The sequence below is a fragment of the Diorhabda sublineata genome, chromosome 2 (assembly GCF_026230105.1).
Source record: "Diorhabda sublineata isolate icDioSubl1.1 chromosome 2, icDioSubl1.1, whole genome shotgun sequence".
NCBI lineage: Eukaryota > Metazoa > Arthropoda > Insecta > Coleoptera > Chrysomelidae > Diorhabda > Diorhabda sublineata.
The window spans coordinates 21897057-21922415 of NC_079475.1; the positions used below are offsets into that span (position 1 = coordinate 21897057).

Genomic DNA, 25359 nt, shown 5'->3' on the forward strand with positions numbered 1-25359 from the left:
GAAGTGACCAAAATTGTTTGACAATGACGACAAATCTCCGAAATATCTAAATATTTTAAAAACGGTGTTAAAAGCTTATCAAAAAATGAGATGCAAAATTTCCTTAAAAAACACTTTTTGCAATCATATCTTATACACAGAGTGAGTTTTATGTATGGAACACCTCAATTATCTCGTAAACGGCTTATAAGATTTTTATAAATTTTTGTGTATAATACTTATTTTTCATCTGATGTTCCATATACCTAAATGCCATAACTTACATATAGCTACATTTGCGTTATCTCCGCCGAAGTTAAAATCATAAATTTAGGTGGTTATGACTACTACAATAACAAATTTAACGTTTCAATAAATTATTATCGTTGAAGTTTATTGAAATTCACAATGGATCGTTTATCTGAAAAAGAACGAATTGACATTTTATTGATATTAGGATATAGTGAGAGGCGTAGAACTCAACACAAACGTGTAATATCTTTAATAATTTATATCCTAACCGAAATCCCATAACAAGATCTACTGTGAGTAAATAAGTGAAAAATTTAACGAAACTGATTCAGTAAAAGGGAACTTGGTATTTCGCAAACATTTGTGATAAAAATTTTACGTGATAATAAATTCCATCCATACAAAGTAACGCTGGTTCAAGAGTTTGCAAGATGACGTCAAGAGTTTGCAGACCCAACGATGGAAAAATGTTAGAAACAGAACGATCCAAATTTTTTAAGTAATGTTATGTCCCCAAAAACTGAATATTTGAACTGGAATAATAGGCGACAAAATAACTGGCCCCTTTGTCATTGAGAGTAACTTAAACTGTCTGGCGTATTTAGATTTATTGGAAAATAGTATTATACCTGATTTAACTCGGATTTTTCCAAATCCATGTAAATATTTTCAATTACATTAAAAAAAGCTTCATTATTAAAAATTTCCAGACAATAGCAATATCTCAATCGACAATATTTGGCTACAAGATGGTATCCCACCTCACTATGCGTGTGTGGTGATGCAATACCTAAATAATGTGTTTCCAGACTATAGGTATTTCTGTATATTCTTTAATTTTGTCCAATTTTTTTCGATAATATATTTTTCACAATGATAATAGGAATATTTGTATATAAAGAAACCACATCTAACGAAATAAATACATATTCATTACGAATCTTGATACTTTTAATTCTTTCTTTGAAATCCCATGTGTTTTTGATATAGAATTTGTGTTGATATAAAATTTTTTTCAAAATATTTTTCAAATAATTAGATAATGGCGTGAGAGGAGTTTCAATACTTGAAACAATCGGTCGAAGGAGAATGTCCGGGCTTGTGGAGTTTTTGTAAACCATATATTTTAGGGGGTAAGGCATTGTGAATTTTCAATTTTTTTGCGTTTGATGGTGACATAAAAAGTTGTTTTTCCCAAGATCGAATTAGATCATTATTTTGTTTTTGATGAGAATTCGTAGGGTCTTGTTTAATTTTTTTATAAGTTGTCTTATCGTTTAATAATTTCATCATTTTATTATTATAATCTTCTGATTTCATCATAACAGTTTTATTAGATTTATCTGCTTTAAAAATTTTCAGATTTCTATTTTTATTTATGAATTATTTGGTTTTAGTTATATTTTGAGGTTTGATATGTAAGTAAAATTTATAGCTCTATTTTGTAAATTCTAATAAATTTAATTGATTACCGCTATATATTTGAGATGTGGGAACCAAAGAAAAAATTAATTTTTTCTTAATGGAACAAAGTTCTAAGTTGATTTTATCCTTATTTTGATACTCATGATGAAGATAATCTATAGATCAATATAAATAAGCAAATTGTCAGTGTCAATATCATATTTTGATAAAGATTTAAAGAAAAGTCGAAACGTCAAAATTTATCTTTCTTTTAAAAACTATCAAAAAAAAACTAATTTTAAAACAAAAGAGATCTAAAATCAAGAACAAGTTTTTATCTTTCTTTCTAAAATTATTAAAAAAAACTAATTTCAATATTAAAAAAGGGCGTCCCTATTTGGTTGGTACATGTAGTTAACCATTCCCCAGCGAACGAAATATTGATATATATATATATATATATATATATATATATATATATATATATATATATATATATATATATATATAGTGCCACCTAATTTGTTTATTATTCTTCAACTGTTTATTATTTCTTCGATGTTTATAATTGTAGTTAATTTCCAGGTAGCTCTGTAAGACATAAGAACGTGCTGTTATTTATACATTTTGGACCAGGGAATCTTTTTGAGGAGTTCGAATAGGAATGGGTAAAACAAAGGAACTATGGGTTGAAGCTCGTGCATTAATCGAAATTCTTCACAGTCTAGGCAAAAGTAACCGTATTTTATAAATTTTATAAATTTCGTAAAGTTTTTCAAAATCTATTTTACATAAATTTGGTGATTTATATATTTTACTATGCAAAAATTTAAAATCTAATTTTCTAAAAATTATTGACTTTCCTTTTTTGTGTATTAGTTGAAAAGATTTCATTTTCTACTTGAATTTTACAACTTTATGGAATCCTGATAATTGATGGATTTCTTATTTGTAAATAACGGTCTGAAGCAAATTTGAATAACACTCATTATTAGTCACTTGTTCTATTATAGTTTCTTGGAGGTTCACATCACTAACATAAAAGTTCATAAGATAGCGGATATAATACTAATATTTCTATTCCAAAATAGGACATTCTTCTAAGATTTTCGACCAATAATATTTTGCGCTTAATGAATTTTTAAATTTATTAATTCCTCTATGCCCTTTTTTATATTCATGATAATACTCCAATTTTATTTTTGTTCTTCAATAGTCATTATATCTTTAATGACAGTTCTACAATGATCAAATTTAAACGCAGCATTTCTAAAATATTATTTTTGTACAGTGGCAATAAATTGTTCAGGAATTAAAGGTTCTCTATAATATAATGTGTATATTTGTTTAGGGTCAATAAATTCTTTCATAATTTGAATTGTTTTGTTCTGATTAATTTACTTTACTAATTAGTTTTATTTGTATTACTATAATGATAATTATTTATATTATTTTCTTCTTTTCTCTTTAGTTGAATAATCAAAATTATGAACTACTTATATACTTAATATTTTATTATCCATTTTTACTATATTATTTATATCTTTTTCTTCTATTGTTAGATCATTATTTCTTTCAATTATTTTTCTGTTTAATTTCGTTGCATTTTCTTTCACTTCAATTTCAGTATAATTTTCATTTATTTTTAATTCATCTAATCTTATATACTGTTATTGTACGGGTATTGTTTCTAATTCTCTTTTGTATCACTATTCATTTCTTTTATTACATATTTCTTTTATTATATATAATTTATACGCAGGTATTTGTTATTTCTATATAACCGGAGAGTGTAGGAATGAGTCCAGTTGCCGATTTAAACATCCAGTCTCGGCTATCCATAAGTTACAGAAACAATTTCCATCTAAGGAGGGGGCAATGTTACGAACAAGTTCCCTAGGCCGGCCCTGTCCAGCTACTGTGGAATTTTAAAAATTGGGCGAATTCACGAGTCGAGTTTTTATCGCCATAAAGCGTAAAATTACAAGACCGCGCGAACCCTACTGTGACTGCGCCAATTATAAATTTAGGTTTCGAAATTTCATTTTTGGAAAAACAATAATAAACATATTTTTTTAATTTCTGGATATTTCTAGATGTAACTCTAGTAACTTTTTTAATGATTTCTAGTGGTGTGATTCGGATAACCTGAATCAGGTTTCCTAAAATGGTCCTCCTAGTTTAAAAATAGGGTAAAGTTGGTAATATTTTGAGCTTAATATACCTACTTAATATGTAGTTATTGAAAAAAGATTTTGATTAAAAAGTATTTATTGTATAATTCTCTTTTATATACATTGTTACAATAATTATCTATAATACACCTCTTTAGAAATCGAGCCTTATTAAAATAAACCACAGTTTGATCAATGCTTTTCATAATTTTGTTGGCGTATCACAGACAAGTTGAATCTTGGTAACTTTACCAAATAGGTGTATTCAACTCCATTAATTGTTTTTTTTTTCTTATGATTTCTCATTCACCGGTTTTTTATATTCATTAGCTAATTTTTTTATCATAGGGACTTTTTCCTTCAATTTTTCCTTTGCACTTTCTGCTTCTGAACCTCCGCTCAACATAAGTGTAACAAAATCTAGAATAGAAAAAATTAAATAAATTCAATTTCCTAACACAATCATGAAAATTATCTTTTGAACTATCTCATGTATTGTTTGGGGTGACATCGAGAAGGAAATAAAGATAAAAATATTGATTTTGGGTAAAAGTCCAAAACCTCGTGATATCACAGAAAATTCAATTTTTGTACAATTTAACAACTATTACTACAGTGTATAAACAATTTTATGGAAAATCCCAGTAATTCAAACAATAGAAAAATTATTATTAGATTTCAAATTCTTTTAACTGTCAATTTTATTTATTTTAATTAAAATCTTTCTAAATTTTATTTTAATGTTGAAAAAAATATCTCGGAACTGGAAGAATTCAAACCACATTTTATCAAGTATTGAACGATTTTGTTCATTTTTTAGGAGTTGTTGTAAAACATTAAGGTAATCAACCTACCACTAGCGCATTTCACATAAATGCAGGAGCTCATTAAGTTACATTATCTTCAATTTTTAATTATCCAAGAAAATTATTTCCTTTTTAAAACAAGTCATTTGTAATTATTCTATAAAAATATGAGCTTTTGTAGTGGGCTGTGGCAAAATTAAACACCAAAGTGTACTATTTGTAATATATTTCCACGCAAAAAATATTATAATTATGCAGCCTTGTTAGAAATGAACCCAATATAAAATTTAATGATAATTTTATAAGGTTTGTGCAGTTTACAGACAAAGCCCGGTACCATAGGACTTTCTTGATTTGTACTTTTGATTCAATTAATTATTTTTTGATATGTACTCATATGATTGCATATTACAAGAATTTTAGTAAACATTTCTCCATATTTTGCGAATATATTCATGAAATTATTATTCAAATCATTTTCATCCTCTAACATTCCATTTTATTGTTCTTTTAAACTGCCTTCAACATTTTTACTACTATTTATCTGTCTTAATGTAGTGTTTGTTTGGTACATTTTTTATTATAGGTTCTAAAACTAAACTGTAAATTTTTGACTTAAATTTCTTATGAACAACTTTGTTTCTTTGAGGGGCTACTTTTGTTACCCCGAATATTTGTACCTAATATATAGTCCAAAGTACCACTAAATGGACTTCTGTTAACCCCAGCACATTGAAAAGTACTACTACAGTTTTTTTAGATCATTTGGTTCTGACCTAACCTAACCAATGGTCAAATGTATGTTTTCAGTAAAATGAGTCCAGAATTTGCCTAATTTGTGTAATGATCAACATTTTCCAGTACATGGAAGAGCGATAAAAATGTTTGTGTTTGTGTAATGCTGCTTGCAATCGAGGTTTGCAACCGCTCAATAATGTTATGGGGTGACATTAATATTGAGGTCTATGTATCCATGGTGACCACTGAAAGAGATTGTTTTAATGCTGTCAGATAAATTATTGACAGATTCGAACCAAAAGTTGTACCCTTAGCACCTTTTCTAATAGAATATTTCCTATTTATGCTTTTGCTTTATTAATACATGAACTTTCCTCCAAAATTACCTTGAAGATTTATATTCCTGCAATGATATGATCCGCTAACAGCTCTGACTTCTATCCATGAGAGCATTTTTGGGATTTAATTGAAAGTTACTGAAGAGCTTAATTTAATCTTCCTAATAAGTTATATTTGGTACCTCTTGATTCATTCAAATTATGGAATGCTCTTGTCCCAAATGAACTCAGAAATAAAATTGAGCGGTAGAAATATGTTCTATTAAAAAAGGGCTCATATTCCTTTTTAAGATTTTATTTCATCTGTATTCCCTACAATAGTGGTTGTATTATGTCAATGTCAAGTTTCAAAGTGTCACTTTTGGAGTTTCATTTTATTGTGTCCTGGAAGCTCCTTTTTTGTCTTTGATTATTGCTAAATGAATTTTTGGTAACCAAGATAGTTATTGAAACGTGCCTTAGACAGTGTAATTGTGAGTGTTGGTGTAGTGGTAGTGTAAACAGTGTGTTCAGTTTGATTATTACCTCTTATATTTGATTTAGTCCAGTTCCTTTTTCATTATTTGTGTGATCACCTTCAGAATTTGACGTATCTCAAAGATTTTCAATTCATTATTAACCTAAATAAGTTTTAACTGTGCTTCACAAAAATTAGAACAATTATTGATTTACATAAGGAAAAAAATACTCATCGATACCTGGTTTCTTTGGTTAGTAAAAAACTCATAATACATGAAAGTACTATTCAACTTACCATGATATGAAGTGAGCTCCAATATCTGTTCTTCCATTAAATATTGTTTTAAGAAAGCGATAACCCCTGAAATGTGTCTGCCACTACAATGTAACATGGTCTGTGTTGCAGAAGTAAATATAATAACAACAGCTAAATGTAAAACGAGTGCTAAATCATCAACTTTTTCCAGTTGTTCCAACAGTTGGTGTTTATGGTTCAATACCACAGTACGATCTTTTTTCTTATCAACTTTTTTCAAGATCATGCTACAGGCTGCCAAAGCATCTTCGATTGTCGTTAAAAATTCATCAATACTTTGTCCCGACAAAGTTTTTATGACTAGAATAAGGGGATTTTTATATTCAGCTGGTAGATCATTAACAAATTTCAATCGTTGATCAATATTAAAATTGTCTGTTGTAGTATTAATATTTTGTTCAGTTGATATATAGTTCATAATTTCTGTAACAACATCTGTACATATGGTCTTTAAAAGATATTTTATTAATTGAGATTGTAAATCTGTTGGTAGTAATTTAAGACCTTTGTCGAAAAGTCTTACATCAATTATTTGAGCATTCAATTTATTTTGAATATCATTGTGAGTTTGACGCCGAGAAGCAGTACGATCAGCTATTGTTGTAGCAAAGAGTTTAGCTGCAATTTGAATGGCATCTTCATTTAATTTAGGAAGTAGATATTGAACTATTTCATCTGAAATTGCATCATCCAAGCCTTCTTCCTCCAAAGGTATTTGTAAAACATCTAAAAAATATTTAAAACATTGTTCAAATGAACTTTTTTCAATAAGAAATATCTAAAAAGTGCTTCAATTATAGGTATTTAAACCTAAAACATAATTTTTGGGTCGTTTAAGAGAAGAAAGTTTTGTATAATTGTCAATATATACATATCTTGTTTAACCTAACATCATTAGTGACCATCAATACAGCTTCCATAAACATAGATCAACTGGGGATCTCCTAGCCTATAGAGAAATATGGGAAATTCTGAGCAATCGCTTTTGACAGACCTTCTAAACAAATTAAGATTGCACGGTTTGTCGCCCTCACTTATCGACTGGCTTACTAGCTTTCTCCAAGACAGATCCATCCAGATCGCAATCAATGAACATACCTCAAAAAGGTTTGAGGTCAATGCTAGTAATACCTCGTGTCACCTACTCTCTTTCTCCACCACCATCAATACAGATATTGAGAACATCCTGGAGTGGGGTGGAAGCAATCTGATTAAATTTAATGCAGCAAAGACCCAGGCTACAGTTTTTAGAAAGAAAGCTGGCCCTGTGGCTCAGGATTTGGTCCTGTCTGGACATAAAATATCACCAAATCTGCAAATTCACCTGGTGGATGTTGAGGCAAAATGTCCTGGCATAGTCACGTGGCTGATTTAGCCATAGCAGCCTCACAAAAACTTGGAGCCCTCTTTAAGACCAAAAAGCTTCATACTCTGCAATAGCTTCTAATCCTCTACAAGGCCCAGATTTGCCTAACTTTAGAGTATTGCTCACTTTTGGAGCTTGGCTTCCAAGCATACACTTAGGATGCTCAAATACAGAAGGAAGCAATTTGACTTAAAGGCGATCCATAGTTGACCAGAAACTTGGACAGCTTAGAGCATAGAATAAAGGTCCCAACCTGACTCTGTTTTACCGATACTACCACAACAGATGCTCTTCCGAGCTGTCCAATATCTCTAGAGCAGTATTGGCAAGAGCTACTCGATAGGCAGACGTTGCTCATATTAATATCAAGTTCGCCTGCAGACTCCCAGAACATCAATTTATCGAGACTTCTTTCTTTGGAGAAGTGCATGCATGTGGAATTGGCTACCATGGCATGTTTTTCTGGAAAACTACAACATAAAGAAGTTAAAGATCAATATCCACAGGCACCTCCACATGACAGGCACCACTAGAACTATTTGAGTGTAATAGGGTTTACCTTCTTGAGCTGGCTTTTTACATAAAAAAACATCATACTGAACTCACTTTTTATATCATCAAAGGTAACAATCTCTAAAATTTTCTTCTCAGGTACAATCCCATCATCACTCTCAGAATTTCTCTGGACAACTCTTGCGGACTTTTTTGTTGATTTGGTTTTAGTCTCTCGACCTTGAGTACCACCTCCACTTTTTCCACCTGCCGCTTTCTTCCTTCTTTCTTCTCGTTTATCAACTTTTTCTTCAACTTCTTCAACTTTGTGGGATTTATTAGAAACCGTCAGCAAACTAACTTGATATTGTTGATATTTCCCAGATTCCACGACGACCTTACATTTGTCTTGAATAAGACTTCCACAATCTTTCATCAGTTTATCAAGAAATGCCTTACTGAAAACATAATTCAATAATCTCAATGTCTGAGTCTTTTTCTGTCCAGTTAAAACTAAGTCAAGAATCATCTCTTCATCTTTTTCATTGAAAACTGAAGGTATATTATTTTGTAGATCAATAAATGTTTTACTAGAGATGCATTCATCTATATCAGCTTCTACACGTTCTATAATACTTTTTGAGACGATGCATGAATTTAGAACATGGTAATCTTGGTTAGAAAGTTGTTTTTTTATGTAGCTTTTCTGATCAGTTATTCCAAGCCGTGAGAGAGCATCAAATTCAAGATAATGATTCTGTTTGTAAAAATGATTTACCCATTCATTCTGAAACAAAAAACCTTTGCAATATTTTGAAATTTTGTGATTGTTTAGTTTCAAAGTAGATAATTGCTGAAGGATAACAGCAAAGAGTCATTGAACTCTTATGAATAACTTACCTGGGACCTAGCATAAACATTAGGAATATACTGGGAACCAGCCATCCTACCAGTCAAAGTTCCATAAGCTGAAGTTTGATCAAATAGTGAATAGAACAGCTTCTCACTAATATTAATTTGATTCAATATATAAGATACGGGAGTAGGTCTTGTTAAGCCACCCAAAGCACCCTTTATTTTAGCTTTGGTCCTAGCAATGAAAGATTCCGTGAAAAAGACTTTTGGATCATTTTTATCTTGTTTACCATAGATGATTTTTCCTAAATTTTTCTCTACTACTTGAGTCTGCAGAAAATCAGCAGGTAGATCATATTGAATTGTCAAATTACCAATGTTAATTTGTCCCTGTTGAAGTAACTTTTCATTAATTTCCCCAGCTATCCTTGTAATATAGGAACTATCTATCAAATGCCCTAATACAGACTGAATGTCTTTATTATTTTTCAAAACGTCATTTAGTTGAGCATTGATATGTGCAAGATCAACACCTATAATTTTAGCTAATTCAACCAAATTTATCCTACCACCATGATCATACAATTCTCCTTTTATATCCGACGATAACTGGGACGGAGTTAGATATTCTTTACCATCACTAGTAAAAATTAAATCTAGCATTTTCCGATCAATCAACATTGATATTATTTCTATACAGTTTCTTTCAGATAACCTATAAAAAATTATATATTATTATTCTACAGTTTTGTCTCCAATTTTTAGACTTGCAACTAATAATAATAATAATTAAAAAATGATATAAACTAATGCAATGTATACTGTACAGATTGTATAATAATTAAGGACTCAATATTGGAAACCAAATAGTGACAGTTAACTTTCATAATAAAAAATGACAAAGTTTCAAACAAATACATCATAAAATGATTCTATGAACGTTACATATAACTTATTAACTGTATTTTGTTTCTAATGGCAATAATAGAATGAAAACAAAACGTACAATATTTGAAAAACTTACTTTTGTGTAGTAGAACTCAGCTGAACTTTTTGGAAATCAGCTGCTAGACGTTTAACTTCTTCCCAATCTGTCATTTTTAATTAAAAAAAAAACTTTAGCTACAATAAATAATAAAATTTGATCAAAATTTATTGTACCATATGGACACTAAATATTTTTAATATGCTAAAACGTCACACCAGTCTGACAGTTGTAATGGCAACGTCAACACGTGCAAGATTGGTAATTTTCTATGAAGGTCATTTCGCATTTCTTTTTCAGAGAGTAATTTCAGTATGACATATGACAAAAAACGTATTTCAAAGTGGATTTAAAGAGATTATTGTCTTGATCTCAATAAATTACATGAACCTTCTTTTTAGGTTCTATGTGAAAAATTTAATATTAACGGTTCTAAACAAACATAAACCTAATATTTTCTTAGAGTTAGTATTGGAAGAGAGAGAAATAAAATCATTTTTCCCATATATGTAATACTTCCATATGGACAGTTTAAATGAGAAAGAATATCCCACTATTAAAGTGCTGATAATATACTATTTTCTTTCTCGTTCCGGTTACGCATGCTTGAGACAGCACAGAACCGAGCGGGAACCTCGGAGGATAGAAAAAGCGTATCATTCTGTCTTCCTTAGTCGGAACAGCTTCCAAACTGTCCGTATAGAAGTATTACATATATGAGTTTTCCACTCTCTTTCTCTTTCTAGTCGCTTCTGATTCCTTTGCCGTTCCTACCGCTCGGAACTTCGACTTGGCGTTTCAATCAAAATAGACTAAGGACAGATAGAGAGTGGTATAACCATATATGTAATACTCTAATATGGACAGTTGGTATGGGAAAAAACGTCTTTACGTTACGGTGCCGACAATATTCATTTTCTCTCTCGTTCTAGACACTTTATCTATACTGCGCATGCTTCATGCGCGCAAAAGATGCGCAGAACTAACTGAAGCGCTTGGAGGAGAAAGAGAACGATATACTGTTTCACTTAGGGCCCATTTCGCACTAAGCCAGTCCATTCGCGACAAGTCAAGTCGGAAGCTTTTGATTTGGAAATATTAACTTACTATAAAACAAAGAGAATGTGTAAATCTGGTTTCATACTAAGCAGGACTTGACGGGACGCACTTAGTATGAAACCAGATTTACACATTATCTTTGTTTTAATGGTAAGTTAATATTTCCAATTCAAAAGCGTCCGACTTGACTGGATGCGAATGGACTAGACTGGCTTGGTGCGAAATGGGCCTTAGTCGAAACACCTTCCACTTATAGGAACCGTCCATATAGAAGTATTACATATGTGGGTATAACAATGTTCTTTTTCTCTCTATCAGTAGTTCGAAACCACTTAAACAGGCTCCCATATTTCACTCACTCTATCTTTGATATTAAATCTAGGTATGAATATTGTACATACAAAGAGAAATATTTATAGGACTTTTGCGTTGAGGCAATAGTGGCTACTAAAAACCGGTTTACAAATTTTAAAATTAATTACTTATTTCAAAAATATATTTATAGTACTTATTGAATGCTAAATGTGGATAAATAGCGTTTAGGAGTTTTTGGACACCCTATAGACGGATAATAATCAATTTATAAAGAAATTTTTCGAATAGAAGTTTGTTATTAATTTTTTGTAAATAGTTGATTTATATGGTCCTCCAGATAACTATCTTGGTTATTATTTTGAAAAAAACTTAATTATTTAAGAAACATATAGAATAGTTATAATTTTTTAGTCTGTACAAAGTGATTAACCAGTAGTTGCAATAAGACGTTTTAGACGAACTTGATAAAACTGAAAGTTGTTTTACAGGGTCTGCTAATATGCCTATTGATAAAGCTAATAAATTGTACACAACATGTTCACATTTTCCTATATATGCAATACAGATGATTACTTGTGGTGTGGGTATTTAAGAATGTATAACCCTGTACAAAATAGATAATTCTCTTGCAATCTCTTCAAATGAAAAATGACAAAAGAATGTATTTGTCAAACTTTCCCTATATTGGAATAATGATTTACATAGTTTCTACTTATTGTAACTAATTTCCTTCAGTTTTTTATGGTTAAAAATAAATTCTTCAATTATATATGTTTCGAAGAGGGAATATTTCACCATTGGTAATAAAAGATAGATATTTTTATCTAATCTATCATTGCCCATACAAGATTAATTTATTCTATTATTAGTATTGTGCGTAACTCTAAAATTGATTTTTTTTCGTTGAATAGATACACCTAATTTTTAAATACAGTTATTATACTTAAATTCATTGTTACTTCACGTCATTATTAATAAAACTAACAAAAAATGGAATACCAATTGTTCAATGACGATTATTTGTATACAAAAAGTAAATAGTTTACGCTTTAATATAATTATAATAAACATCAAAGAAATGTGTATAGTATGAGTGGCAACGTCGCTTCTCTAACAAAACTCACGAAACTGGAAACTATAATTTTAAATGTTGTGGAGACGGTTCGGGTAAGAGATTTATTATTTTTAAACGAGAAAGTGCAGGTATAAGGTGGCTAAAATAGAATAAAATCAAGTGTATTCAGAATAAATATTAAGTGTGTACCCTTAAAGGGAACGAAAAGATGAAGAAAGGAAACGAACTTCACGATTTGGAATCGCTTATGGGAACACTAGGTAAAGTTACATAAAATTGATTGATTAAAAAATAAGTTTTTCAATTATTCATGTTTGAACCAAATAAGTTACGTTGTTTGCTTTCGGGACGCATGTGCCCATGCGGTAAGATAATAATATCGTAGTTGACGAAACCCACACACACTATAACATGTGGTATTGATGTACAGTCGTCTGCATGCCAAGTTTTTTACTTTGGTGTTTTATAGGAATACAAATATATATATAAAGCTTATAAGCAAAGGTTTATACATATAAAAGTGTGTACCTATAAAAAAGCAACTTAAAAAATTCAAGCAAAATTTATAATTCTATGTTTATTTCTATATGATTTATATTCAAATGTTATAACTGAAGTGAGGTACCTATTATTATTATTATTCATAATCTATACTTAAGGGTCTTATTTTGATATTCCTTTAAAAAATATGTTATTGATTAATGTGAACCAAACATTCTTTATTCAAGGAACAGTATGAATCTAAAATAATAATTCTATATTTTTAGGAAAAAGTAAAAATTTCAGTAAAATATATTTTATTAGTCCATGTTATTTTTAATTACTAAAACCGATCCTCGCACCTCTGCCTTTAATAGTTTAAAATTATGGGGTAAAAAGAGAGTTAAAGATAAGTCTGCATTGAAAAATCGTTTTTATTAATTATGGAACTCACAAATCAGTGGTCGTTTTAATGATTTTCCTAATATAATTTCAATTATTGTCGTGACTGTATTAGAGGCGCATGTAATTCTCAACTGAGTGTTTCTTGAAAGTTGTACTCTTAAGATTTCTGGGGTTGCTGAGTACGAATACGAATACGAATGTATAGTTGGAAAATAGGCCAAAAATTGACGTACTATTTTGAAATGGTATTTCGATAAAAAATGACCCGTAATACATTGACAAATTTTGTTTTTCTTTTTGGAGAACAACTAGGAACTTTCTCCTTTATTTCAATTCTTTATTATTAAATTGCAAAGTACCCCAAAACCTCAAAGTTATTTTCTTGTAATCAGATCCTAATTTTTCAAGGGACTTTTAAATAAATATTCATTACAAACTACGTATCAACAATAGATTTACGAGATATTGGAAAAATGTCTCTAATAATTTTAACCTCGACTCTTTTTCTACGTTACATTCTATCTACTTAATATCCAGAATATGTGACAGATATAAATAATGAACTACCTATTTATTATTCAATAAGCGATACAAGATAAAAAATCTTTATTATTTTCTGGATAAATCATAGGTATATCAAAATTAGTGCTTGTGACATTTTAACCATTAATAAATTATTAGAAAATTAACAAATATACAATAAATTATTAACGCAATTGTTTGCATAGAAAAAATATTTTGCCTCACATCAAATATTAATAAACTTAATTTTATATAAATCGCGTGATAGATAAAATATGATGGATGAGTTATTCATCGAAAAATTGTATTGTCGTAATTAAGATTTATTATTTTTCATCCATACTTTTTTATTATTGCAAACATATAAAAAAAGTAAAAGTTCTTGTTATTCTAATTAAGGACAAGTACACGATTGGATTTTTTGGAAACTGTAATCTGGTTAACACTATCATAATCTGAATGTTCGTAAAGAAATTCGTTACTGTCTTTTGGATTATACCAAATGGATATGATACTTCTATTCAGTTGTTAAATGCGATCAGCTGACGAGTTGCTATGTTTTTGTTTTATTTTTTAGAAATTCTAAACATTCTAGGTTATTTTTATTAATTTTAAAAACAGGTTACTGAGACTTGCGATTTTTGTTCTTTTTTTATTTTTCGATATAAAAATAGCTTATTGATATAGAACTTTATTGTAAAATACGTGGGGGTTGGTAAATCGCTGATAACTGCTCAATAACAATTTTTAAAATACCTTGAATCTATTACACATTGAATTAAATTCATCAACAAGAAACTAAAGTTATGAATTAATGTCATGCAATAATTAACTTTTAACTAGATTGTTGAAAATCAAAGGTTTCAGTAGGTTGGTTTTTGAAATTTGGAATTTCGTTCTATATTAGCATCGCAATCAGCTTATCCCAGATCATAGCTTTCGAAAAACCTTAACAACACCTGTCGGAAGGAAAAGGTAAACCACTGATGTTTGTACCCGTTGATATGTTGATTTTTTCTATCTCTGATAACGAGAGTGCGACAGGGATAAAAGTATAAGGTTACTATGCCCCTATAAGCCCCTATAACTTTCTATACTGGGGCTAATTGTTAGCTTTCTATATCCGTATTACCTTCCAGTACATTTTTAATATTCTTTTCTGGTGTTATAGAATTATAGAAAAATAATTAAATTGAAATAAACAAGAATAAACATGAAAAGATTTTGATAGTCTTGTATATTGTACATAAAAGCCATATATGCCATAAATCTAAAGCTGTACTTATATTGAAGAAATTTAAGAGTCATTGGCACAAGTGACAACGTTTTTCTGTTTTTTTTTTTGAGTTTTGAGTTTCAGAGTTCGTGCTCTATAGTATTTTAAGTGAAGTTAAATAAAAAAACAAAATTTGAAACATAGATTACATCAAAAATAAATATAACATAAAATTATGGAGTAGCTACTCACCTTTTTTTAACGACTTAGTCGATTTTCTGAATGGTGAACACAAATACAGATGGATGAATAGAAAATGAACATTGGTTAACGTCCTCGTTTGCACAATTTGGACCCAAAAATTTATTTCAAGTTGAGAATAGTGGTAAATTTGGTTTATAATATCTATTAAAATCGCTGGTATGTATTACAGAGGGAAGGCAACACGTTTCGATTAATTTATAAAGAATCATCGAGAAGAGAAATCGATTTAACGTTTAGAGTACCTTTATTAGAATGGAGAACATATTGTGAATTTGAGATAGTTCTGATGATATAAATTGTTAAATATACTTAGAGGTAAATAAACTTGTCAACATCGCAAAGTCACATCTTGAATGTTGGTATCTCAAAATACATTTCGCACTACCTACCCCGAACAAGTAGTAATCTCTTACTTACTCTCAATATAATATAAATGCATCTAAATGTTTTTGATTTTAGGTCTCTTCTGTTTTAAAATTTGTTTTTTTTATAGTTTTTAAAAAAAAGCAAATTTTCAGTATCAATATCATATTTTGATAAAGACTTAAAGAAAAGTCGAAACGTCAAAATTTATCTTTCTTACTATCAAAAAAAAACTAATTTTAAAACAGGAGAGACCTCAAATCAAGAACATTTAGATGCATTAATATATCAAATGGTCTAAAAAATAGGAAATTAAAGATATATATATATATATATATATATATATATATATATATATATATATATATATATATATAATTGATACATTAAATAATTTTTAAGATCTTTAATTAATGCTAAATATTCATAAATTATGAATAAGAATTATTGTGATTCGAATTACGTAAAACTTCAAATTAGGGTAAACATGCTAATCTTTGGAGCTGCACATGATACAGGAATATCATCAGAATTTGGCAACAGCGTGACATTCTCATGAATTCCGATAAAATCAGTCGGTAGGTAGTACATAACTATTGTTTCGATATAGTACTAAGCTTGCACGAGTGAATGGTACCTATAAGTGACACTTGATCTTTTTGTACATTGGAATTGTTTTTGATGATTAACCAAGAATCTATGTGTTTGCATTGATATTATATTTTTAGACCACTCGGTCATCAAATAATGATTTTGTTACACTTATTTATTTTAAATATTGTCGAGGTGTTGTTAATGTACCCATGGAAAATTCCACTGCAGAAAAGAATAACGGTATCATTATATTTCTTGGTATTTAGAAACTTTATTGTACTATAGCTCTGAAAATAGAATCATAGCAATGATATCTATATTTATTATCTGTAAAACTACATGGGTTACTCAATATACAGTGTATTCGTAAAGTACAAGAAAGTATTAAGTGTAATATTACAAATTCAGACCCGAATTTAGAGTTTAGATGCCCACTACTCGGCGTATGCTCCCCAAAAAAACGAGAAGATGCTTCCACTGCTTGTTTTGTTTTTATAAATATTATATGTAATGAAATCAATTATATTGTGTTGTGGCATTTCAATTGCAATTTTACTCTTAGATAATAATTTTTATTTCTTAACTAATATGTGAGATTCGATTTTCTAGCAATAACATTGAGAGAGTTACACTTTAAGACTTTTGCTAAAATATGCTTGCAATTAATTTTTGAGATCTTATTTGTAATTTTTGCTTGCCTATTTACTTCAATTCCATTTTTCTAAGAGTAGAAGTAGAGTGAAAAAAGTAATAGTAGGATAAAACCTATTTGAATAGGAGAAGAATATAATAAAAATGAAAGGAAAAATAATTTATAGGCAAACTGTGGTCGTGTAGGGGAAGGAGGTAAGTTTTTTAGGGTAAAAAAACGGTTTATTTATCTCGATTTCCGGCAAAACTACAAATCCGATGGAAAAAAGTTTAAGGTTTTTTTGTATTTTATTTTTATCTCTTACAAAAAACATTTTGTTCTCACGAAATTTTTCGAAAACTTACCTTTCCATTTCACAAACAAACTAATTTATTTGATTTGAAATATTTATTTTGTCGCCTTATTTTGACCTGATGTTGAACAAGAAACCTAATTTTAAATCGTAGATTCTTCTGTCAAAACATCAGCTTTTTTCAAAAAGTGGGTGAGTTTTTTTTTCGTTCAAATCTCTAATTTCCGATGGTGTAAAAAATATTACCATCGCTATGGCATCCGAAATTTTTTTTTTTTATTAAAACTTTAGATCCTAATTACTTATGTTTATCAACTTAACATGGAAGCTCACATTGTTCGTGTAATTAATGTAAAATTTTGATAAATAACTAAGATTTGTACGAATCAAAATTTTCGGATGCCATTTTTTTTGTTTTATTTTTGCCTTTTCTGAAAAAATTTACCACGGTGATGGTAATATTATTTTACAGCATCAAGAAGCAGGGATTTCAACGAACAAAAAACTGATAGAATTTTTGAAAAAGCTGATATTTTGATGGGAGAATTTTTTATTGGAAACTAGGGTGCATTTTTTATATTAAATCAAAATAAGGTTAAAAAGTAAATATTTCAAACCAAATAAATTACAGTGTGTTTGGGATATAAAAAGGTAAGCTTTCACCAAATTTCGCAACAAAAAATTGTTTTGTAAAAGGTAAATAAAAAACCAAAAATTTGGTTTTTTGAATGTTTTATATAAATTTTGCAGTTGTTTGAAAAAAGTGTCGATACAAAATTTGTAGAACTTTTTATTATCTACAACGTTGCAATCACTTTTTTTCAGGATTTGTAACTGTGCCAGAAATCGAGATACACCATTTTTTACCCTTAAAAACGCACCCCTTTCCCTTTCCCGACCACAGTTCGCCCGTAAATTATTTTACCTCTCAATTTTATTATATTATACTTCTTTTGCAATGGGTTTCATCCTACTATTATTTTTTTTGTTTCCAAAATTATCGACTTTTGCCAAACTAAAAGCAGTGAATTGTGAATATTAACCAAATACTAAATTTTGTCACTCACTGACTGACCGATCATCAAAACTCTTAAAGTACTTCTAATATACAAAGAAGGTTCTAATATTAAATAGAATTAGTGAGTAAAGTACGGAAAAACTAAAAATTGTTGCAGGTAGATACAGGTATACTGTACCTACAGTCACAGGAAGAGTATTACATCTATTCAGTCCAGCTTTCTAGATACACCAACTGCATAAATAACTTTGTAATCCCATATGATCTATAAAATGAATGTTACTAGTTCTATCTGTATAGTGGAAAAAGTAAAAATACAAAAATAATTAGAAAAATATACATTACATTTAATAAAGAACATATTTTCGAAGTGTTTCCCATATGTATAGCATAATATGCTGTAACTATACACAAAAGTCGGGGCCTAAATCTGAATAATACGCTGATGTATATCGGTTCTGCAGTATTCACATCCGATCAAGCTTACATGGCAGTTTCGAGATTTACAAAGTCTAATCCAATTAATATCGACTTTGGAATCCTCAATTTGCGAATACAATAGACTGAGAAGCATTTACCTCCAAGAAAAACCCATTGGTGAAAATGTGTATCCGAAGCTCAAGCAGTAGTACTGGAAAAGAAAATGAGGAAGACTACCTACAAAAATAAGAAAAGCTCATGAGACTGAGAGTGGGCTTTGAGAAAATTGTTGGTATGTAAGTAGTAGAGGATACTGGAAAGAAGAATAAGGAGGTTTATCTGCAAAAAAATGAGATGCCGTCTAAAACAAAATTTATAAAAAATAACTAAGTCTCACAACTCAGTTCTTCTACCATAAAAAGTTGTGATATCCATGTAATACCAAGTCGGTTAATATGCTCGGTCCCTACTTAAGGAACCTTATGTTTTAAGTTATTACGTAATTAGCTAATCTAACAACATCCTATAGTTATCACATTAATATTAAAAATCTTTTATGGTTAAATAAAATAGATTGACTTTGCCATCGCATGAAAACACAATGCCATCACAAACAGAACTTGTACGTAAAAAAAACCAAGCCTCGCAACTCGGTCGGTGCGAATTTGCAATCACGCTAAATAATCTTATTTACTCCCTATCATATGTATTGCTTTATTGCTTGTGAGTTACATTGTGTTTTCATGCGATGGAAAAGTTATTCTATTCTATTTGAACACGAACAATTTTTAATATTAATTTGGTCACTCTCAGATGTTGCTAGATTAGCTAATTACGTAATAACTTAAGACAGAAGGCCCTTAAGTAGGGACTGAATAAATCAACCAACTTGGTATTACATGGATTTCACAACAAAATTTTCAATTCAAATTAAATTTTTTAATGATTTTAATTTAATATGTAATGGTGGAGGGAAGAACTTTGGACGGCTCTACGAGTGGTAATTTTTTTTTTCATTTTTCTCTCCAAGGTTCAAAGATGTTCGCTTAGGGCATACTTTTTTATAATAATTATTTCTTCCGTCGCGACTATCCCATTCACAAATGAAACAGCAAAGTTTGTTATAACCCAGCTAAAGACCAAGTGATAGGGCGATAGCTTTGATATCACTACAGATTTTGACATACTTGTCTTATTTTCACTAATTATTTGATATTTTCATAAGTTTCTCTCATACTAGTAGGGCCGGATGTGCAGAAGAAAATAAATTTCTGTTATGGAGTAAAACTGTCCTTGAACTAGTTTTAGAAGCGTCAATCAGCAAACGCTAATTAGAGGGTTTAAATTCGAATTTCATAATCTCCATCACGCCTATTCGTATTAATACAATACTCCAAGTCTTTATCTTAAGAATAGAATGATCTAAAGAATTTGAAAATGGCTTATTTTAGTTTCGTGATATAGAAAATTCCATTCTTTTGAACAATATCCTAAGATTTCTGTCTGCTTATGTGTCATTAACAAGGGGCTGTGAATCTTGAATTATAACGGACGCAGTACTACTATGAGGTACTGATCTCTTAGTTGACTATAAATGAAGGTAACTCATTGTGTGTTTTTCTTTTGAATTGATACCCTCTATTTCGGTAAAACAGAAATCTGAAACGTGATATTTTGGTTCGGTCCAAATCATGGGTACACTAAACATCATTGAACCCATTCTTACAATCATTCACATTATCAACATAGGTTATGAAACAAATATGTGCAGCCCATGATTTGTCTTGATCAGCCATAAGAAAACCAAATTATTGACGATTACTCTACATCAAAACTTTATTAAGATTTCGTCTTTGTATATTGAAAGTTGTACTGATTATACGAATCAGCACATCACAAGAAATTTAAGGCAAATCGAAAAACGATTGCTATTTATTAATGACCAATATTGTCTATCAGAGTTCGTGTAGCATGACTATTATAGCGAGTGTTATATTTGAACATAATAAATGAACTTGCCACCTTTTTGAAAACCGGAACTATCTGCTATGCAAATAGACATTTCACTAGAGCAAATGAATGATATTAATTTAGACTACTCAGAAGATGATCGCGAAAGTTATGATTTGTAGCTTCTATTATAGAAAATAATTATAGATCTGATGAAAGTAACGAAATTATTAATAATATACGTTAAAAACGAAATAGGAAAATATTCACAGACGCAGTAAACAGAATTGATATTTAAAAATACTTATGTGAAGATCAACGAAGTAGTTTGCTGCCCTTAGAATTGTTTTGCTTGCCTTTAGATTTTTCATAGTACAATTTTATTACTGATCTTGGGTCCTTTCTCAACAAATACTTTTTGAAATCTCTTTAAATACAAGGTATCCTACCTGAATCAAAACCTGCTCTCTATCAATGACGTGGTACCACCTAGCATAATGAAATTGTATTGTAGTTCTAGATTTTTCAAAAAAATTTTTGCTACAAGAGATTATCGAACTTACGGACATACTGTATGCAGCTAATGCAGGGTTAATAAAACCATTATAAGGCTCATTCAACTTTCATTGTATATATACAGATTTTGAATAGTTTATCGACTCATGGTATATTAGTTTGTTTTGTAAGGGTAATTTCAGCCACTAATAAATATCTATTACTTTTGAAAAATGTCAAATCAGATATTTAAACCAACCATAATAGATATTTATGTTATAACATAGATTGAAAGGATTATAAGAATTATAATAACGATCATTATATTATCAGACGAGGCGTCAATCGAGTCTAATATGATGATGTGCTATAATAATTGTTAATAATTTTTGACGTTTTTGACGGAATTTCATAAAAAAATTAGTATTCTGTTTCATTGAAAAGCAATTTCTTGTTGCATTCAAAAAAACTATATAAACGTAGTTTGATTTCAGTAACATGTGTAGCACCTTTTAAAAAAATGATGAATACCAAGAAGAGCTTCCTATCACCTTCCAAAATTCATCCGAGAATTCATAGCCGAGTTATTATGACTAAAAGTTACCTTAAAGAGTGGATCTACTTGCTAAAACGATCCCTACTGGATATCATGCTAATTTTCACGGAGTGGCAGACCCTCCAATAGATAGTCCCTAATCTTTATGTTTTATTTTTCTTGACTGCTGCTCGTAGTCTTCTCTTCTGTAGTCCGTTAGCTTCATCAACTCTTTATCGGTGTGGGTCCTCAGCTCTTGGAATCTTCTGGTAGTGTCCTCCATCTTTCCTACCTTCTTTTGATTCATCTCTCTGTTCTGATATAACTGGTTACCACATGTTGATGTTCTGCTAGAGCTGGAGTTGCTTGCTATAACTGTTAGTCATCAAACGTCGTTTGCTCCATAATTTCAAAATTTCCCATCTTTCAGAAAACTTTTCGGATAGTTTTTTATGAAACAGTTACGCGAAAATTAGACTCACGGAGATCCACAAACCGGTAGAATTGGTGCTACCTTAAAATTTCTTTCCTAACATGGAGTTTTTGAGTAAAGTAACTAATGGCTCATCTTGGGTAACTCATGTCAATGCGGAGATACAGCAATAAAAGTATGAGGTCATACCGACTCTCCGAACCGGTTCAGTGAAACCTGTCAAACTTTCTCGACGAGGGAGCTGATGGTTATCTGATTTTGGGAAGCTCAGTAAAGAAGAGACTTGCACAGAATTTCGTTGACGATAAATAGTACAAGAATGCTCTGGCACATTAATTAAAATCGCTAGCATCCTTGTGTTATACGGGAATTGATTTGTTGCCGAAACGAAATGTTGAAAAAGAGAGCAGAGTTGTATTTCTCATAAAGCGGATCGGAAATTGAATTCTTTGAACGCAAAGGGCATATCTGTCGAAATGAGACATGGTTAATCTTTAAATTTTCTGTTTAGTATCGTAATATGAATCACATCTATCATTAGTTCTCTTATCACCGAACGTGTTCCATTCCATATTATTACAAGAAGTTTGAATATTCAGTTGTATAGTTAGTGGCTTTGTCTTTGTTACTCTGTTAATAAATTTGAATGGATGCAGAGTACCAACGTTTTGACGCCCTGTTCTACCTCTCTTCCTGCAATAAACATATTAGTATATGTGCTCATAAACCAACAAAACTTGCTAATATTTCGATATCAACCGATTTATCGATCTAAGACTATTTTTTTCTCATATAACAACATACATTACGTCAAGAAGAAACTTAATAAATTAGTAAACTGAGAAATAGCGATAACAACGCGTCTAATAACAAATCAGCGGTTCTATAATTTCATATCAACTTTTTATAATAGACTTAAATACTATTAAATATGATATAGAAACTATTTGAATATCTTATCAAATAAGATGAAAGTTATTTCTTTCTTCTATTTCGTAAGAAAAACGTTCCCGTAAATTATTTTTGTCCATAACTGTAGAATTGATAGATTAAGGTTTTATGTGTAATTTCATAGATTATAAACAATCGTTTATAATCTATAAAAAATATTTTTAATCAACATTTCTATTAACAATTTATGTTATATTTGCGCAAAAAATGAATAATCAGTTCGCGAAATAATCAAAGCCAAATGATTAATTGTCAAAAATAGATCCCATTTTGGAATCTGTTTATATATTTCGCGAACAAGCTATCCGAAGTTTGCGATTGAGCTCGATAAATTTATTTTAAAAGAAAATCATTCCTACTTTAGCATTTTGCCGGTTGTGTAATTTAGAAACATCCATTAAAATATTTTGGTCTAAGGCTTAAAACAGACGTTTTGTGCCGAGTCGGCTGCCGACTCGGCGGAAAAGCGGCTCAAATCACATGCGCGTCTCCGCAATTGCCGACTGACAAAGTTAAAAAATCACCGTCGTGTGCTGTTGTCTAATTGTGCTCAAAATATCTGAAGGATTCAAGAAAAATGCAGATTTTCCATATTGTATAGGAGCGATCGATGGAAAATTTATCAGATTGATAAAACCGGCGAATAGCAGCTCTATGTTCGTTAATTATAAACAGTATTTTTCAATGGTGCTTTTTGCAATGTGTGATAGCAATTATTTATTTACATTTGTTGATATTGGCTCATATGGAAAATCTAGTGACATGTTAAATGCACATTTGGTTTAATGGCTAATAAATTACCTATAGGTATTTCTTTTTTCCTCCTGGGTAGCATTCTCGCCAACAAAAGTTTCCGTTACCTCTTCCCAACAACGTTTTTTCATTATTTTGTTGGAATACTCATCTGAATGCATATCCCAAATCGCAGATCTTATATGAACCTCTGTGTTAAGCCTAAAAAATGCTATTTATCAAGAAGAATAACATCTATTTTTCAGACACAGTTTTATGTATTATCTATTTATTGCAGCAAGAAGATTTAATTTCGACACTTGTCACTGACCCTCCTCTGTTTTCCTCAGGAATTTTTATGATCAAATTTTGTCCAACAGTTACCAAATGAATTTTTTTCACTGTATATTAACATAATGTGCATTAACAGTTCTATTTTTCTCGATTAATACTGTCTGGACATCTAATTTTTTATTATTAACCTTCTTAAAAAGACTTCCTTTCATTATCTTAACAGTATAATTGCTTCATTCTTTTGTTTGGATAAAGACGAAGGGAAATTATTGTTCAACTTGCAGATATCCATTGAAATTTTTCATAGAATTCGGATGATCGTTCATCAAGACACAAAATCAATAAAATATGAATAATAAATGCTCAAGATACATAAGCAAATTATCTCACCACTCCTTATAGGAACCGGAGACTCGGCAACCTCATTTCTTAAGATCTGTCAATCATATCATTTTGCCCTTTAACTTTCAATCTCTTAATTTTTTCACTTTCAAGTCAAACATTGTAGCTGTTGGATGTATTTTCATTGTCATAATTAATTTAAATAATAAAATAATTAGAAAAAAACGAATTCTGATACTTAGAAAGAATTGCAGCACGTCACTTTCTTCGTTTTACTACAAGTAACTGAAGCAACAAGTTGAAACTTGCAGAAATGTCAAGCACATACAATACATCGGCCATTGCGCTGACATACATTCAAATTCGGAATTTAAGTAACTCCGGATAGTTAAATTCGCAAAATGTGTAAATCAATTTTCGACAATTGAGCATTTAGCGAATCAACTATTTATTTCAGCATATGTGTATACAAACATTGCATAATGATTTCAATAATCTATTGTTTGATAGATCACATCTGTTTCCACAAGGATCTCAAAGTTTTCGAATATAAAATATCTTATTTTTCTCGACGATAATCTATCTTTCCGTTGGTGGAAGAATTTCGGAAATTGGTTAGTATTCACCCATATCTTTTCTCCTTATAGTATCGGAATGACTAAATCTATAGTCATTCAAGTAATCAGATATAACATTAATAGAAACTGTTTCCAAAGGATGTTTATATTATTAGTCACATAAAACAAATACATACGTTTCAAATTTCACTATTAACGTGCATTTTTATA

General features: G+C 30.1%; 2 protein-coding genes across 2 annotated transcripts in view; one reads left to right on the top strand and one right to left on the bottom strand.

Annotated features, from left to right (window-relative positions):
* Positions 1–3888: 3888 nt before the first annotated feature.
* LOC130453314 (E3 UFM1-protein ligase 1 homolog) lies at positions 3889–10449 on the bottom strand. The gene is made up of 5 exons (XM_056792978.1): positions 10204–10449; positions 9225–9894; positions 8439–9111; positions 6446–7192; positions 3889–4229 (listed from the first exon to the last, which is right to left on the bottom strand). Exons 1-5 carry the CDS (start codon positions 10275–10277, stop codon positions 4102–4104), a joined length of 2292 nt encoding a protein of 763 aa, XP_056648956.1. The 5' UTR covers positions 10278–10449; the 3' UTR covers positions 3889–4101.
* A 2158-nt stretch (positions 10450–12607) lies between these two features.
* Positions 12608–25359, top strand: part of LOC130453315 (organic cation transporter protein) — a 48412-nt gene continuing 35660 nt past the window's right edge. The window contains exon 1 of the mRNA XM_056792979.1: positions 12608–12873. Coding sequence (XP_056648957.1) covers positions 12822–12873 — 52 coding nt within the window. The 5' untranslated portion in view covers positions 12608–12821. The remainder of the gene's footprint in view (positions 12874–25359) is intronic.

Excerpts from the sequence above, each read along its gene's own strand:
- LOC130453314 (XM_056792978.1), bottom strand. The coding sequence starts at position 10,277 with ATGACAGATTGGGAAGAAGTTAAACGTCTAGCAGCTGATTTCCAAAAA. Across the intron at positions 9,112-9,224 it reads ATGTTTATGCTAGGTCCCAG|AATGAATGGGTAAATCATTT; the intron begins GTAAGTTATTCA and ends TTTTTGTTTCAG. Across the intron at positions 4,230-6,445 it reads GGAGCTCACTTCATATCATG|ATTTTGTTACACTTATGTTG; the intron begins GTAAGTTGAATA and ends TTTCTATTCTAG.